Below are 14,637 nucleotides of genomic sequence, written 5' to 3'. Positions count from 1 at the left end.
AATTTCATCGTCGTCAGCTTTAATCGTCAAGCAGAAATAAAAACCCAACACAACAACAATAACAACAAAAGGGTAGTACACTCAGCGAAACTGGAAAACAAAACTGACAAAGAACCTTTTAATTGGCATACCATGTGTACATTTGGGCCTAGTTACTCAATTAACAAACCGGCTTTGTTTAATTAATCTAAACTGTTTTAGAGTTACCACCAATAAAATGAATGAGTCGCCAACTCCAATATGCACTGGATTTGAAACGGTTTTAAATTTATTTAACTGCGCTCAAAGAGTGATACTCCATGTAAAAGCATGGACGTTTATATAAAAACATCTACATTTATATCCGTAATTGGTTATTTATTTATAAAGATATCTGAATCAATTGTCGTGTACGCGAAATTCAACTAAACTCACCTGTGCTTGTCGACAGCGCAGCAGCAGCAGCAACAGCAGCGGCGGCAGCAGCAACATTTAACGATCATACGGTATACGATGCACGATATACGATATACGATATTATATGTAGACGGACAGTGGGCAGAGGCATGGTAAATTCTGTGTGTAAGAAATTAAATGAATGAGAATTAATAATAATAATAATATAATACAAATATTATAAAAAATATATATATATATATAAATTTTTAACTAAATATTAAAAACTATATAATTTATTAATTACACTATAAAATACAAAAATTGTAATAAATTAAAATATGACTATTTAATATACAAATTAAAAGCTAATTTTTGTTTATGTATATACTATATATTTTTCTTTTTTTCTTTTATTTTATTTTATTTTTTTATTTATTTATTTGCAATCTGTTTTTATAACAATAAGCAAATTGTTTATATATAATGTAAATAATATTATAATATAATAATACAATAAGATATTAATACATTTTCACAATTAATGAAAAAAAAAAAGAACTTCAAAATTAATAAACAGAAATTAGAATTAAAAAACAATACAATATATTTATTACTATTTTTGTTATAATAAAAAAAAAAAAAACAATATATTTATATTTTATGTAACAAGAATTGGTTAACGCTCAGCTGCGCAACTCTGAAACTCTTCATTGAATCACAACGAACATGTTTGCAACCACTGTGCGACGCGTCGCAACATTTGCCCGCATCGCCGTTGGCCCAAACAAGTTGCGATCAGTTTTGAAGCGCGCGTCGCGTCAATAAGTCGTGATTTGTGCTGATAGCGCTGCAGATCGGCCCGTTACGCTCAGCTGGCTCAACGATCTTGAAGAAGTTTGCCTATGTCTTAGTTAGATTTGCGCTTGTTTGTGTTTTTGATTGTGTTGAAGTCTTTGGTTCTCTGTGCAATGTGTGAGTGCTGTTGGCGCTGCTGTAATACAAGTTGAAAATGCAATAAGCCAAATACAATATTGTCCAGAGCCAGGCACCGTTATGCAAAGTTGTTGACCCAAAAAGAAATTACAACAATGCTTCAGGCTGGCAGTTAGGCTGCTAAGCCACGCGTATAAAAACACGCAAAATGCGCCACAAGCTCGTCAACAAAAAAAAAAAAAAAAAAAAAAATATGAAAAATAAAAACAAAACGCTAAAACTAATAATAATAAAAACCAAAAAATAATAATACGAAAAAAAAATAGCAACAAATTCGCACAGCTCTAAGCCAACGTTATTGTTACAACGCGCTTAGCCCATTTCGAATTGCGTTGGCTTCATTCTTTTTGGCAACGTGTGTGGAATACTCAATGCTTGGGGTTTTTTCTCCACTTTGTTTGTCTCGTCTATTTTAGCCAAATAGTGTTGCCAAACTTGACAGATCAGTCGTACAAATATTAATGATCATTGAAGCCAAAGCAAATAGAATTCAAGTGCTTGAATAAATTTGAGAAAGATTTGAGATTTATGCAGTGTTTTTTTTCGCCTTGCGCATTTGCAAATTCAACTAACATACTCAAATATTTGTCCATTGAGAAAGATCTTAATTGTATACAGAAATATATGGATATATACATACATACGTATAAATATATTTATATATATGTACATGAACTCGATCCAAGTACAAAATTTTAATTGGCTCATTTATAAGCATGTACTTAAAATTTACGCACGTCTCTCCGTTATCATTAATAAGTGACTTTTTTATTTTGCTTTACCATATCGAATTTATAGCCTACTAAAAGAATAATTACAATACTTAATAAAAAAAATATTGGCTCCAAATTCAATTGAAGGATTAATCAATCAAGCAATACTTGATCGGATGCACTGAAATTAAAGAAGGTATGCTAAGAATATTATTGGAATGGAATGAAATATTGATGAAAGTTTTAATATTTAAGAAAGAGTGTATGTTTAAATTTTAATGAATGATAATAGGTCTCTTCGAGCTGTTAAGCGAAAGTTTTGTTATATAACGAAATATTGATCAGCAGAAAAGTTATTAATAATAACATTCCATATGTTATTACATTCCATAAGTTTATGGGTTTTATATACTTATTTTCTAAACTGACATTTTTGTAATACTAGTGGAAAAAACTTATTGAAATAAATCTGTTATTTAATTATTTTTAAGCAATTATTTTCCCAGTTCAATTCTTTTTTTTAAATATATATCGAATTGATTAAACATAATTTCACTTTACAATTAAAATATTGATTCAATTTAAAATGTGCACGAATAAATTTAATAATTATTAAATTATTTAATATATAATGTATAATTAAATATAATTTTTATACTAAAGATGTTTTTCAGATCATAATAATATAAAATATTACTTGCATTGAATTCTCAGATATTGAGAATAATAAAAATCTTAAATGTTTTATAGGTTTACTACTAAAATTTTTAAATTATTTTCCACAAGAACTAGGTACAAAACTCTTGAGACACATTAAGCTTAATTGAAAACTTGACTGGTTTCCAAGTATTTGAAGGCATTTATCTGAAATTTAGAATGAGTAGAAAAATTAAGTATATTGTTATGCTGCATAGAAGAACTGATTCATTTTTTGGCAATCAAGAATTCGACTAACTGGAGGTATAACCAGAAAAGCATCATAAAATCTTGTTAATATGTATTAACCCTTCTCTAACTCTCACTTAAGTCTTTCTTCTCATATTCATAATACCCCATTTTAATTCATTTCCATGTGCATAGGGTATAGAAATTTATCTAAAAAATTCTTTATCTAATTGTTAACAAGGTCGCACACGCTGTTTATTGAAGACGACTTATCTGATTTATATACATAAATAATTCTAATCAGTTAATTCACACCGATAATAATGCAGCCAACCGATCTTAGTCAATAAGCCAATTAGCATCTGGATGCCAAATAAATCTGAAGAATGTTAACAATAACTTTGGCTGAAAGAAAATACTACACAATACCCATATGCAAATGGGCAGAGTAATGCAAGTCTATACTTTTGCTTTTTTTTATAGTCTTCTTATTTATTTATTTCATTTTTTATATTTGCATTGGAAATGGCGTTGAACTCTTCTGATTTCACTTTCCATGCGATGAAATTTGAAATTGAAATAAAGCAAATTTAGTTAAATTGGATTGTTTTAAATTAGTCACATGCGCAGCTGGAGAGTGAGATCTTGAGATTGCTTTGTCAGCAATTATATATATCTTATCTCTGGGCTCTCCAGCTTTATCATATTATTGTATCTTTTGCTTTTGTGCTGCGTTCAGTTGGTTCATTTTGAATGTAAAGGTCAACAAGTTTTCATTCACTTTAAAATTCGGCCACAAGTTTTTCAACAACAAGAATCACGGCTTAATGTGGTACACATGCAAGAGACATAAACCTAAATAGTATACACATATATGTACGTGCATAGATACATATGTTTATAATTGTATATACCTTTTATGTGTTGTGCACACACTTATCTGCTGCTCTTTTGTTGTTGACGAAAATGTGGCACAAAAGTGAATGAAATGAAATAGTCACAAATATAAAAGATGCATATGTGTGTACACCTAGTAACCATGGCTAGTTGGTAAGGTGTTAACATAAATAGTCGGTTTGCTGGGACCCCTCCTACTCTAAAAGACGTGTCTCTTGAGTTTCTCGAAGTTTGCTTTTCGTTGGCATTCGTGCAAGTTCAGGGCCGCGAGTGTAGTACCTCATTAAATGTTTTATTATTTCAGTTTTGCTTTTGCTCATATTTTCGTCGTCGTTTTGAAAACAGACCTGAAATTCAATGCGATGTTTTGTAACTTAGTAACAGATGATAAATATTTATTTTATTGCTCTACTTTGTTTTTAGCATTTGGTTGCTCAATTTCAAAGAAGACTTTATTGGAAAAAGAAGTTTGTTTCTCCATTTCTAAAGCAGCTGTCGAAGAGTGCATAATTAAACAGAAATAGTAGCTATATCATAATTCAGATACACAATTATGCTGAATATTAAATAAAGCAATTATTATTATTTTTTTTTTTTTTGCGATAATTCAATTTCATGTGCATAAGCTCAAGTGTTTTATACAAGGACATAATTAACTTAAGAATAATCGGTGTACGCTAAGCGGAAGTGGACAGAAGTGTACCTAGTAACAAGATAGTACTATAAAATATTTTCCGAGTACTATAAAATATTTAAAAAAAATCGGAACATAATTCAGTATAGAATTCTCCTATACAATTTTGAATTTTGATATTAGAAAGTTGATATTTGTAAAGTTATAAACTTTAAAAAACCTACAAAAAAAAAAAATAAAATAAAATAAAATAAAAAACCTATGTACATTTTAATTTAGTTAAGAAACGTCTATAAACGATCACCTTTAGCTTAACTTAAAATAATAAGTTAGAGGATTTTCCGGGCAATAAACTGCTTTAAGTTTCACTCAACTGTCCCAACTTATGACTTTTTAGTTTTTTTTTTTTCATTTTTATCGTTTAATTAAGCAGGCCATTATATGACCATAAGCTGAGGTACAAAAACTTCACCATGTGAAAATCTATGACCTGGCACTTCAAAGCAAGCAGCTTTCAACTGTTTTATAAATTACCTAACGCTCGACTCAGACTGTGACCTACAGTACGAGTTTTTATTGTTTTTATAGTAATTTTTATATACGCATGCTCACCTTGTATTTTGTTAATAATTTCATGACGCCCTTTTTAGTGTAAACAGTGTCGACCTTAGCTTAGTTCATTGTTTTATTATAATGAATCGGCGATTATAATAGAAATGTATTCGTATAGAGAATTTTAAGCGATTATAATTTTGCATAAATAATATTCGAATGCACTGAAGTGAATAATAGTGAATCACTCGATATTCAAAAGTCATTTATATAGCCATTAATAAGCATCGCGTATCGTTGAGCTTTAAAATGCGCTGGATACGACTGAAACCTGAAGGGGTATATATAGGTCTATAGTAATAATAAACGAATAGCTGGTAGTAACAAAACGTTTGATTCCCAGTACAAAATCATTTAAGGTGTGAATTATTAGGTAAAGAGCAAGCAACTACAATATTTGGCGGCTTCAAGGCCAGACATAAAGATGAGTTTATGACATCGTTCGATGTCAATTTAGAGAGTGCTTTAGACCATATAAAAATATAGTTCTTAGGCTCTCTAAAATACATTACAATTAGTTAACGATGTCTGATAGCTAAGAAAAACTTTTCATGATAACTGACCAATTTAAACCGATATTATACTATACCGATACCGATACGATACCGATACTAATAATCTCTGAAGAATGCGATAAATGCTTTGTCAATCGAAATAAATGGAAAATGCCATGGTAAACTTGGAATAATATACTTTTAATTGATCGATACTCCTCCAGCTAACTTCAAATAATATATAATTTATACACTTTGTAATCGAGCTATCGACTTTCGATACAATTTATGCAGTTTAGGGGCAGGTATCCTAATTACATTTTTATTAACATTAATGAATTGTTTTGGTCGGAATCAAAATACAGTCAATTTCGAATATCTAAACCAATTTCAAGCATCCTGTCCGCCAGATTCAGCATCAATTTTATACGATGAATACTTGTCGTGCTCGTGTAATACCTCTCTGGCCTCGTGATGATCAGCTCTGCCCAATGTCTGAGAGCGGCCATATATCTTGATATAATGCTTGTCGTTGTCATGAACCATTATACCACCGCCCAGGCACTGCGTGCATAGATCTAACTTATTGGCTTCCTTTTGCAACTGATCATAGACGTCGACTGAATGGTGTAAGTAAAAATATTTACTTTCTTTGAATGTCAAGTCTTTCTCAATGAGATTTTAGCACTCACGATGGTATTTGACTCGAGGTACACCACGTATTACAGTCTTTGACTGGCCCATTTCGCCATGTACGTAAACCTTGGCAAGAATATATTTCAGCTTTCCTTCGCCAATATCGACTTCTGGAAACGCCACAAGATTCTTTACCTTTGCATCACAACACATACGGGTAACTTTTCAAGGGGGTTTCAAGAATAAATTAAACCATATGGGTCCATGGGCAAACCAATTGAAATATACAAGTTTACCTTGCAGCACTGGACGCCACGTTGTCAACACCAACTTTCTTACTTTGTCCATGTCCAAAAATTTAGAGCGAAAATAAAAAAGTTTTATTACAGAAACAAGATTCGTTGTTGACGATGAAAAAAAACAATTATGAATGAAAAATATGTTGAAAACAGAAAACACTACAAGTTAGGCTACTCAGTTGATGAAATGCTTGAAAAACTTGTCAATGTACTAAAACAGTTTCAGATCGGTTTAAAGGAATAGTTAAAATATGCGTGTAACTTTATTTGTAAGAATATATTATATTTTATATTTTAGATATCTCTATTAATTTTCTTATAATTATTTATAGAAAGAAATCTTCGTTTGAGACACTTAAGACTGTATATACAAAACCTATTCATATATTTTTTAACAAGCTTCTGTAAAAAGTAGTAGAGGGTACAGCCATAAAGCGTATATATTTTTAATCAATGATGACTTGGATTTAAATACCTCCTGTCCACACACTTAAAGATATCAAAGTTTGAGTCTGTTCTTGTATGTCAAATTTATACAGTGTTTTTTGAAAACTCATCTATATTTTTTATCGATAATAAATAAGCTATGTATTTATGTTTACATTTGTTTTAATTAGGCCATAAATTAAAATGCGTAAGAGATGGTTTCACTGAATTACAGAGAATACATCCATCATTTCAAGCTGCAACTTGTGGCTTTTTCCCCTGATCTTGAGACAAGGAGTAAAATGACGGACCTCAAGCTTTCATTTATTTTATATTCTACACCGACTCAGCATATGTAAGCGAACAATACGCAAATATCGACAATATAGCGGCATTACTTCTCACACAACTCTCACAACTTAAAGTGCTACTCTTATAAAAATTATTGTATTTAATGATTCAAATGATTAAGTAAAGACTTTAACCCTTTCACAATTGAAGAAAAATTAATTTAATCACAAATTAATCATTGTTCAATGTTGTACAGCTCCGTTTGCTGAGTGGTTTTCTAGTCGAACAGTTCTTGCTAGTGCAATATTACATGTTTTCCGTTGTGCCATTTTATACCATCTCTACCTCATTTACCGATCATTTTTGTTGTACTGCTAGTGCAATAGTTAACTACTAAAATTAAAGGTTTAATTGTATGTACGTATATTGTAAATAAACAACTCGCATGAGAGAATGCGCTACACACGGCATTACGATATTTTGAAAAATTCAATATTTTTTTTTTAAAGGGATCAACAAATTCCTCTTTGAAATATTCTAGGTGTCAAACTATGAAAGATATGCTTAACTTGATGGTTTAAGCGCAAAATAGGTAAATCTATATTAACTTACTTCATATTAACTATATTAATATAAATATATATAGAATAATAATAATTAAGCATATCTAATCTAAAAGTGAAATACTATACACTTGTCTACTTTATCAAATTAGTCTTTGTCTTTGCGTCTAATTATTAGTTTTAATGGGAATTAGCTTCAAATTAGTCACATTCATCTTATATTTGATGAGCAACTTATTTTTCTTTCATCCACAGCTCACAGCTTCGACGCGGCTACACAAATATTAGAAACGGGTAGAACTATGACATTTCCACAAATTGCAACTCTGGAATAATAATTTGCGTTGCATGTCTCGGTACAACTAAAAAAATTGTGAAACGGCAAACAACAGAATCTCCACAGATCAAACAACAATAAAAATTGCTAAACAGAAAATAACAAAGTGCATTTGAAGGCCAACAAAATGACAAAACTTCAGGTGATAGTACTGCATCCAGTAAAAAAGGAATTTAAACGTAAGCACTGCGGCTTCGATCATGATACGCCCGATGATTTTGTCAAATCGCAGGTAAGAGCTCTAGTAAATACAGCGCACTTATAAATAAATAAATAAATAGGTATATATAAGTACAAATGTAAGCCTATAAATTGTTATTTATACTGTACGCGTCCTTGTGGCCTCTCCTTCAAGTGACACGCACCGGGTGCGTAACATTTGTATTATTTATATGGCCACAAATATTTATCGATGGGGGTCAATGTACATGCTGAGTTTAAACTGCCTTACTCCTGGCCCAGGTATATGAAGGCCCAGAGGTCATCAAGAGGAAGACAAAATGAGCTGATGAACGTTAGAGTTGGACATGTTGAATGAGAAAGTTGTGTTAGAAAATGCCTATAGTGAAAATACATATTTCTAGTATGTTAGATAATGGATATTTCATTGTAATAAACAATATTTTAATTTGTTATTTATATACATATTTTTTGAAAAATTAGTTATATTATATTTTGTATATAAATAAATTATATTTATATATATATATATAAATTAATATTTTCCATTTTATTTTATTGTAAAAAAAAAAAAACATTTTGCATTTTTTTATATAAATTTTATGTAGTGGTAGTATTTGACATTATCTCTATGATAGAAACCTTTCTGCTAATATATATTATCCAATAAAAGCCAAATTTCTTAATAATACCAATAGAGTCGTTCGAACTCTAAGAGTAAATAGGTTTAAATAATAGGTTTAATAAATTGTATATATGTACTATAACCTCTAATATTTTATACCATATTATTATACATAATTTAAAGTGTATATATATTATAATATCCTCTAATATACTAAAAGAACTAAGAGTATATAAACTTCATACGATTATTTTTCAGCAAAGTACCACAAGATTAAAAAAAAAAATTTATAAATAAAATTTTTAGTATTAATATATATGTATATTTTTGTTTGTTTTTAAGATAATATTTTCTATTAATAGACTTATTTCTCTCTATAAAATGAACTTTGCTTCATAAAAATACAAAATGTTATATACTATTATTTATATAAAAAAAATATATATACATACTATTTTTTATTTTATTATAATATATATATATATATATATATATATATATATATATATATATATATATATATATATATATATATATATATATATATATATATATATATTTGACCTAAAAGTATATTTTGTTATACATAAACATCTATTGATCGATTTACGTTGCTCCTGCAGCAATTGCCTCTATATAATTTTCTTTGTATAATCAAAAGACCAAAACTGTAAGAAATGGGCGTTGCCCACTGACTGGCTTCAACCATTTTATTGTTTTACCTTGAGCATATTTGATGAGGTTCTTTCATTCAATAGTATCAATGGGGCGGTTGGGTGGTAATTGGGCGAATCGGGTGGGATTCGGACACCCGCTTCTACTCGCATTGTAAATTAAACTTTTAAAATATTCATAAGCGGCAAACAGGCAGAACTAACTGTATATTGCCATGCATCGTTTGTGGCGCCAGGTACAACAAAGTGGCTCATTGAATAAAGCTAAAGCGAGACTCTAGCCCTTCAACCTTCTAGTATTTCGGTTGGTTTGGTTAGACTAATACGCACACACCCACACACATACAACAAATATAGTCGTTCGACTTAATATTCATACTTAGCTATTCTGAATTACAGTGGCAAACCTGTACAAAGAGTATGGTATATTTGCTCTATCGCTGGTTCATGGCTCTCTTCTTTATCGCTGTTGTCATTAAGTCGATGTGGCCGCGATCCGATGATGAGTCCAGCTATTGGCTCTACTTCATCTATATGACCAATTGGGGAATTTGGATGTGCATGCTAACCAATTTACTGGGCGCCGTACTCGTCACCATTTGGCACCATCATCCCGAGTATGCGGGTAAGTTTGAATCCATCCGTCACGTTATACGATCTCAAGCACTCACTTTTCTCCTCAGATAAGCTGCTCAACATGAAGGCTTGGGTAAGCCCTTTTCGAATTTATTGGAGCATGCACATTATAACTCTAGTCTTATCGATTGTGATTACGATCATTTACTGGACCGTACTCTATGATGGTAAGCCCTGCGTAGTTTGTTGTCTTGTTGTGATCTAGTTTAAATTGTAAATTCTGTTTTCTCCTCTACAACTATTGCAGCGAATGAAAGTAATTTGGATGCCACGAATGTGCTCACCCATGCATTCAACTCGATTTGCATGTTCATTGATCTGTGGATTGTGGCACATCCGTTGCGTTTGCTACACGTGTTTCTGCCCGTCACATTTGGCATTATCTATGCCATATTTTCCTACATATATCATTTATGCGGCGGCATCAACAAGTGAGTAATCGTTGTATCCAAAATTACTTTCCCATTATTCATATATTGTTTTCATTCTAATGTAGAAAGGGAAAGCCCTACATATACCACGTGATTGACTGGAATCAACCGAGCTCAGCTCTTCTGACTGTTCTATGCGTCTTGTTGCTCTCTTGCTGCATCTACGCCCTGCTCTTCGTATTCTTCAAGCTGCGTCTCTATCTCTCGCGCAGCTGTCGTCAGGGCAGCTTTGTCTTACCCACCACAAGCAAACAGGCTGGCAATGCCAGCGAGAATCAGGCCACAGCCAATGGCATACAGCATTCACCCTCTCGCATCTCCATGGTGCTGGGCAACTATGCGGGCTACGAGAATCAAGCATACACTCCCAGTGCGGGCGAGGCAAAGAAAACAAAGAGTTAGACTATGTTCAGAATCCAGATGTTCAAAGTATTGTCAGACTATATAGGTTGCCAGAAGACGTGGTCACAGTTCCTAAGAGACATGTATATAAATCAGATAGATGTCTATCCGATTTATATCTGGCAATCTAATCTAAACTCTTTGTTCTTACGACTTTAGTCAAACTGTACAGTAGAATTTTAACCCAGTGATATACTAAATAATTGTAGCTAATTTTATGTAAATAATTTTTAATATGAATAAATATATAGTACTGATAAAAAATGAAATCAAAATAATTATGGGGTCAGCATTAAATATTTCAGTTAATTATTCCAGTAAATTTGTCCTTGCTTAGTTTGTCTTTCTTCTAGCTATCCTTGACCCATTTGACTCCTTCCTGAACCGAGCTAGATTCTCCTTTTATGGGCTTTCAAAAAACACATATCCTTGATACTTAACTTTATCTGTCCTTAGATGGATCAACATTTACATACCATGGAAAACACCCCAAATATACATTAGAAATTCCATAAATTAATCAACGTGGTTAAAGGCTTTATTGTCACATTGTCATATTGCTTAGCTCTTGGCTCTTACTTGGGAACTTTACAGTTGATTATTAAATATTAATGGTCATATTGTGAAAAGGTTAAATGATGGGCGGCAAAAGTTTGTCTGCACCTAAAAATGCTAGAACAGCAGGGAAAAGCCGATAAAACCAAAAAACGCAATAAAATAACTATAAAAATGGGAAAACATTTGAGTAATTGTCTAAAGGATTTTGTTGGCGACAGCCAAAGTGTTGAATGTCAGTGAATAATCCGCGCAGACATCGAGCATTAGGTGAGAACCTGTGTAAATATTTTACACAAAGTCCTAATCACATTTGAATGGCTGCATTAGCACTAATAATCTTGATCGAGTAATCAATCACAAGGCCAACACGTTCTCGATTCTCTAACTATAAATAGCACAATTTGTATAACAATCAAAATACGTATTTAATATAATCATAATTAAATCTCAGGAAATTTTCCTCAACTGAATACAATCTACTTCTCTTGACGTCGTACAGCCATTAGTACCTTAACAGAGAAATTTGTATACATCTATTTAAATATTTGTTTTATTTTAAATGAATTTATCTGAACTTATTTAACCAATTAACGACTGCCTCGTATTATAAAAAGAAAATATTGTCAGTGACCTAGACAGTAAGAAATATATAAATTTCTCGATAAACGTAAATATTATGAACATCAATTCATTCAAGAGAGTATAAGGAACATTGTTTTCTCTATTATTATTTATTATTAATAGGAAAATTCAGATATTAGTACATGTTATTCAAATTCGAATATATTAAAGATTCTTTTTTCAATAAAAAAATTTCCTAAAGCAGGAAAAGCTTTACTTTCCAAACTATTTTAAAATTGATAAATTAACTCTAATATTCAGTATGCACTCAAATTCGAGTGGGCACTATATAACATATCTACAGTCAATATCTCGCGTCAAAATGGTAAAAAGAAATTCCTTGAAACTAAATTTTGAAGAATTTCTCTAAGTAATATATATAATATATATAATATAATAATTTGATCATATTCAACTGAAGAAAATACAATTTTGATATGCAAGAACATAACTTGCCAAATTACTTAGACAACAAAAATGTTTTTTAAAATTAAAATAAATTAATAAAGGAGAAAAAGGAGGCTTGTTGGAATTATTTTACTTTTTGAGTACCTTTTAAGTAATCTTTTCAACACATATGCACACACCCCATAGACTGTGTCCTTAATCACAGCTGCCCGTTCCCTGTTCACACCCCTTGATTAGAAATGTAATTGGGGAATCAATTGGCCCAGCTAGACGCCAATATTCAGCTCTAATTTGTTGTTGTCGTTGTTGTTATAACAATTCTTTATGCCCGCTATAACATTAATTAAGTTTCCAAAAGCATTTAATAACCGAACGCCCAAAGCCGAACCTCAAGGACGAGAATCACACACGTGCTGCTGCTTGGGGCACCTAGCGCCGGCGATGACACTGCCCTAGTTCGTGTATAGCTGCTCAATCGCCGCATATTCCCCACATGTTGAGGACCAACTAATCAAAAACAATAAAAGCGAATTGACAATACTGCACGACTTGGAAATACCCTAAACAGTGGACTAAAAGCTGGCCACAAATTACTAAATATTAATATTATACAAAATACTGATTCATAGGATATATGCTTATAAATCAATAGATAGGTATCATCCAAAAGTATTTACCTATGTTTAACTCTATTTAGTCTATGTTTCAAAACCAAATGTAGTATCCAAATGACTTGAGATTCTGGAAAAACATTTTAACTTCCTCTGCCTAAGTCATACAAGGATAACTAACTCAAAATGCATAGTTCGAAATCATTTTAGTTATCGAGACCCAGACATTGGAAGGATTTTTGATATATTTATAGATGTAATCGTTAGAGTCACTAATATAACCTGTTTAACAATTGCAATGTGCGCAGACTATAGAAACCAGAGAACCCAGACTTGATTTTCCTGCGTGTGTGGGTGTGTGTACCATTCTCATTTATAACTATTGTCCTTGCCGACGGGTCGACGAGCCGACTCCCGCGGCGGTGCCACACGGCATGTCACAAGTTCCAGGTTAGACACAAATTAGGCGTCGCATCTGTTTGGGACTTTGGATCGATATGTGAGCATTTTGATCGATTTGAAATTTCCTTGAGCTTTGAACTTCTTTTCATGTCCTTGTCCTGCCTATTGACCCGCGCTTTGTCTTCTCTCTCTCTCTCTCTCTTTTCCTCGCTCTCTTTTGCTCTTTCCCCGTCTAGCTCACACTCTTATCATTAGCACAAACAAAATCAATAGCAGTTTAATTGAATATACTTTGGAAATTTCGACAGCTGTCAACTGTCAATGTCAGTTCAACGATTCCATATTTCGTTTTCACCTTAAACCAACAATATAATTAAATGCAATCAATAGTGTAAAATATTAATTGACTATTTGTCTTTGCAATCCCAACCATCCATTCGCACAGCCCATTGGCGTCCGGACTTGATTTAGCAATTTAGATTTGTGGTTCCGTCATGATTGTGCAATTTTCCAGATATCAAAAAACGCATTCAGCCCATTCAAAACTAAGAATACGTGAACATTTGACATGAGTAATATTTGGAGCACAGTCCAGGACATTTCAAGAGGTTTAAAAAGAAGGGAATGAAATATTATTTAATTGAATATATTTATTTATTATTATACTTCATCTTTACAATATATATATATATATATATATATTTTAATTTTTTTTTTTTTTTTTTTGGAAATTCTATTAATTATTAAACAAAAATTTGATATTAAAAATTCAATTCTAATAAATTCTTTTTGGATCTTACATTTAATTTGCATTCAAAAAAGTAGCACATATATGGGAAATATTTTTAAAATTATTGCACATAATTAAAAAAGAGAAATTTATTTTAAATAATGAATTTTTTTAAATTTGAAGTAAGCCAAATCTCTATAC

General features: G+C 31.5%; 2 protein-coding genes and 1 long non-coding RNA gene across 6 annotated transcripts; 1 reads left to right on the top strand and 2 right to left on the bottom strand.

Annotated features, from left to right (window-relative positions):
• Positions 1-1,174: 1,174 nt before the first annotated feature.
• LOC6576581 (protein rolling stone) lies at positions 1,175-11,370 on the top strand. Of its 4 annotated transcripts, XM_044008778.1 has the most exons (8): positions 1,175-1,350; positions 2,170-2,280; positions 7,768-7,850; positions 8,077-8,390; positions 10,037-10,262; positions 10,321-10,440; positions 10,521-10,704; positions 10,770-11,370. In XM_044008778.1, exons 4-8 carry the CDS (start codon positions 8,286-8,288, stop codon positions 11,104-11,106), a joined length of 972 nt encoding a protein of 323 aa, XP_043864713.1. In that variant the 5' UTR covers positions 1,175-1,350; positions 2,170-2,280; positions 7,768-7,850; positions 8,077-8,285; the 3' UTR covers positions 11,107-11,370. The 4 variants fall into 4 exon arrangements, with proteins under 4 accessions (XP_043864713.1, XP_032584977.2, XP_043864715.1 ...); XM_032729086.2 differs by lacking the exon at positions 7,768-7,850; XM_044008780.1 differs by lacking the exon at positions 7,768-7,850 and having other exon boundaries at positions 1,181-1,288.
• Positions 5,901-6,681, bottom strand: LOC6576582 (sex-regulated protein janus-B). Its single transcript, XM_002002535.4, has 3 exons — positions 6,539-6,681; positions 6,299-6,463; positions 5,901-6,226 (listed from the first exon to the last, which is right to left on the bottom strand). Exons 1-3 carry the CDS (start codon positions 6,588-6,590, stop codon positions 5,997-5,999), a joined length of 447 nt encoding a protein of 148 aa, XP_002002571.1. The 5' UTR covers positions 6,591-6,681; the 3' UTR covers positions 5,901-5,996.
• Positions 11,371-13,508: 2,138 nt separating the features above from the next.
• On the bottom strand, positions 13,509-14,618 carry LOC26527352. The gene is made up of 2 exons (XR_004363929.2): positions 14,507-14,618; positions 13,509-14,251 (listed from the first exon to the last, which is right to left on the bottom strand). It is a non-coding gene; the product is annotated as an uncharacterized LOC26527352 (long non-coding RNA).
• Positions 14,619-14,637: the final 19 nt, after the last annotated feature.

This window comes from Drosophila mojavensis, unplaced genomic scaffold (genome assembly GCF_018153725.1).
Source record: "Drosophila mojavensis isolate 15081-1352.22 unplaced genomic scaffold, ASM1815372v1 contig_36, whole genome shotgun sequence".
In the NCBI taxonomy this organism is placed as follows: domain Eukaryota; kingdom Metazoa; phylum Arthropoda; class Insecta; order Diptera; family Drosophilidae; genus Drosophila; species Drosophila mojavensis.
This window is presented reverse-complemented; position numbering and strand designations above follow the sequence as displayed.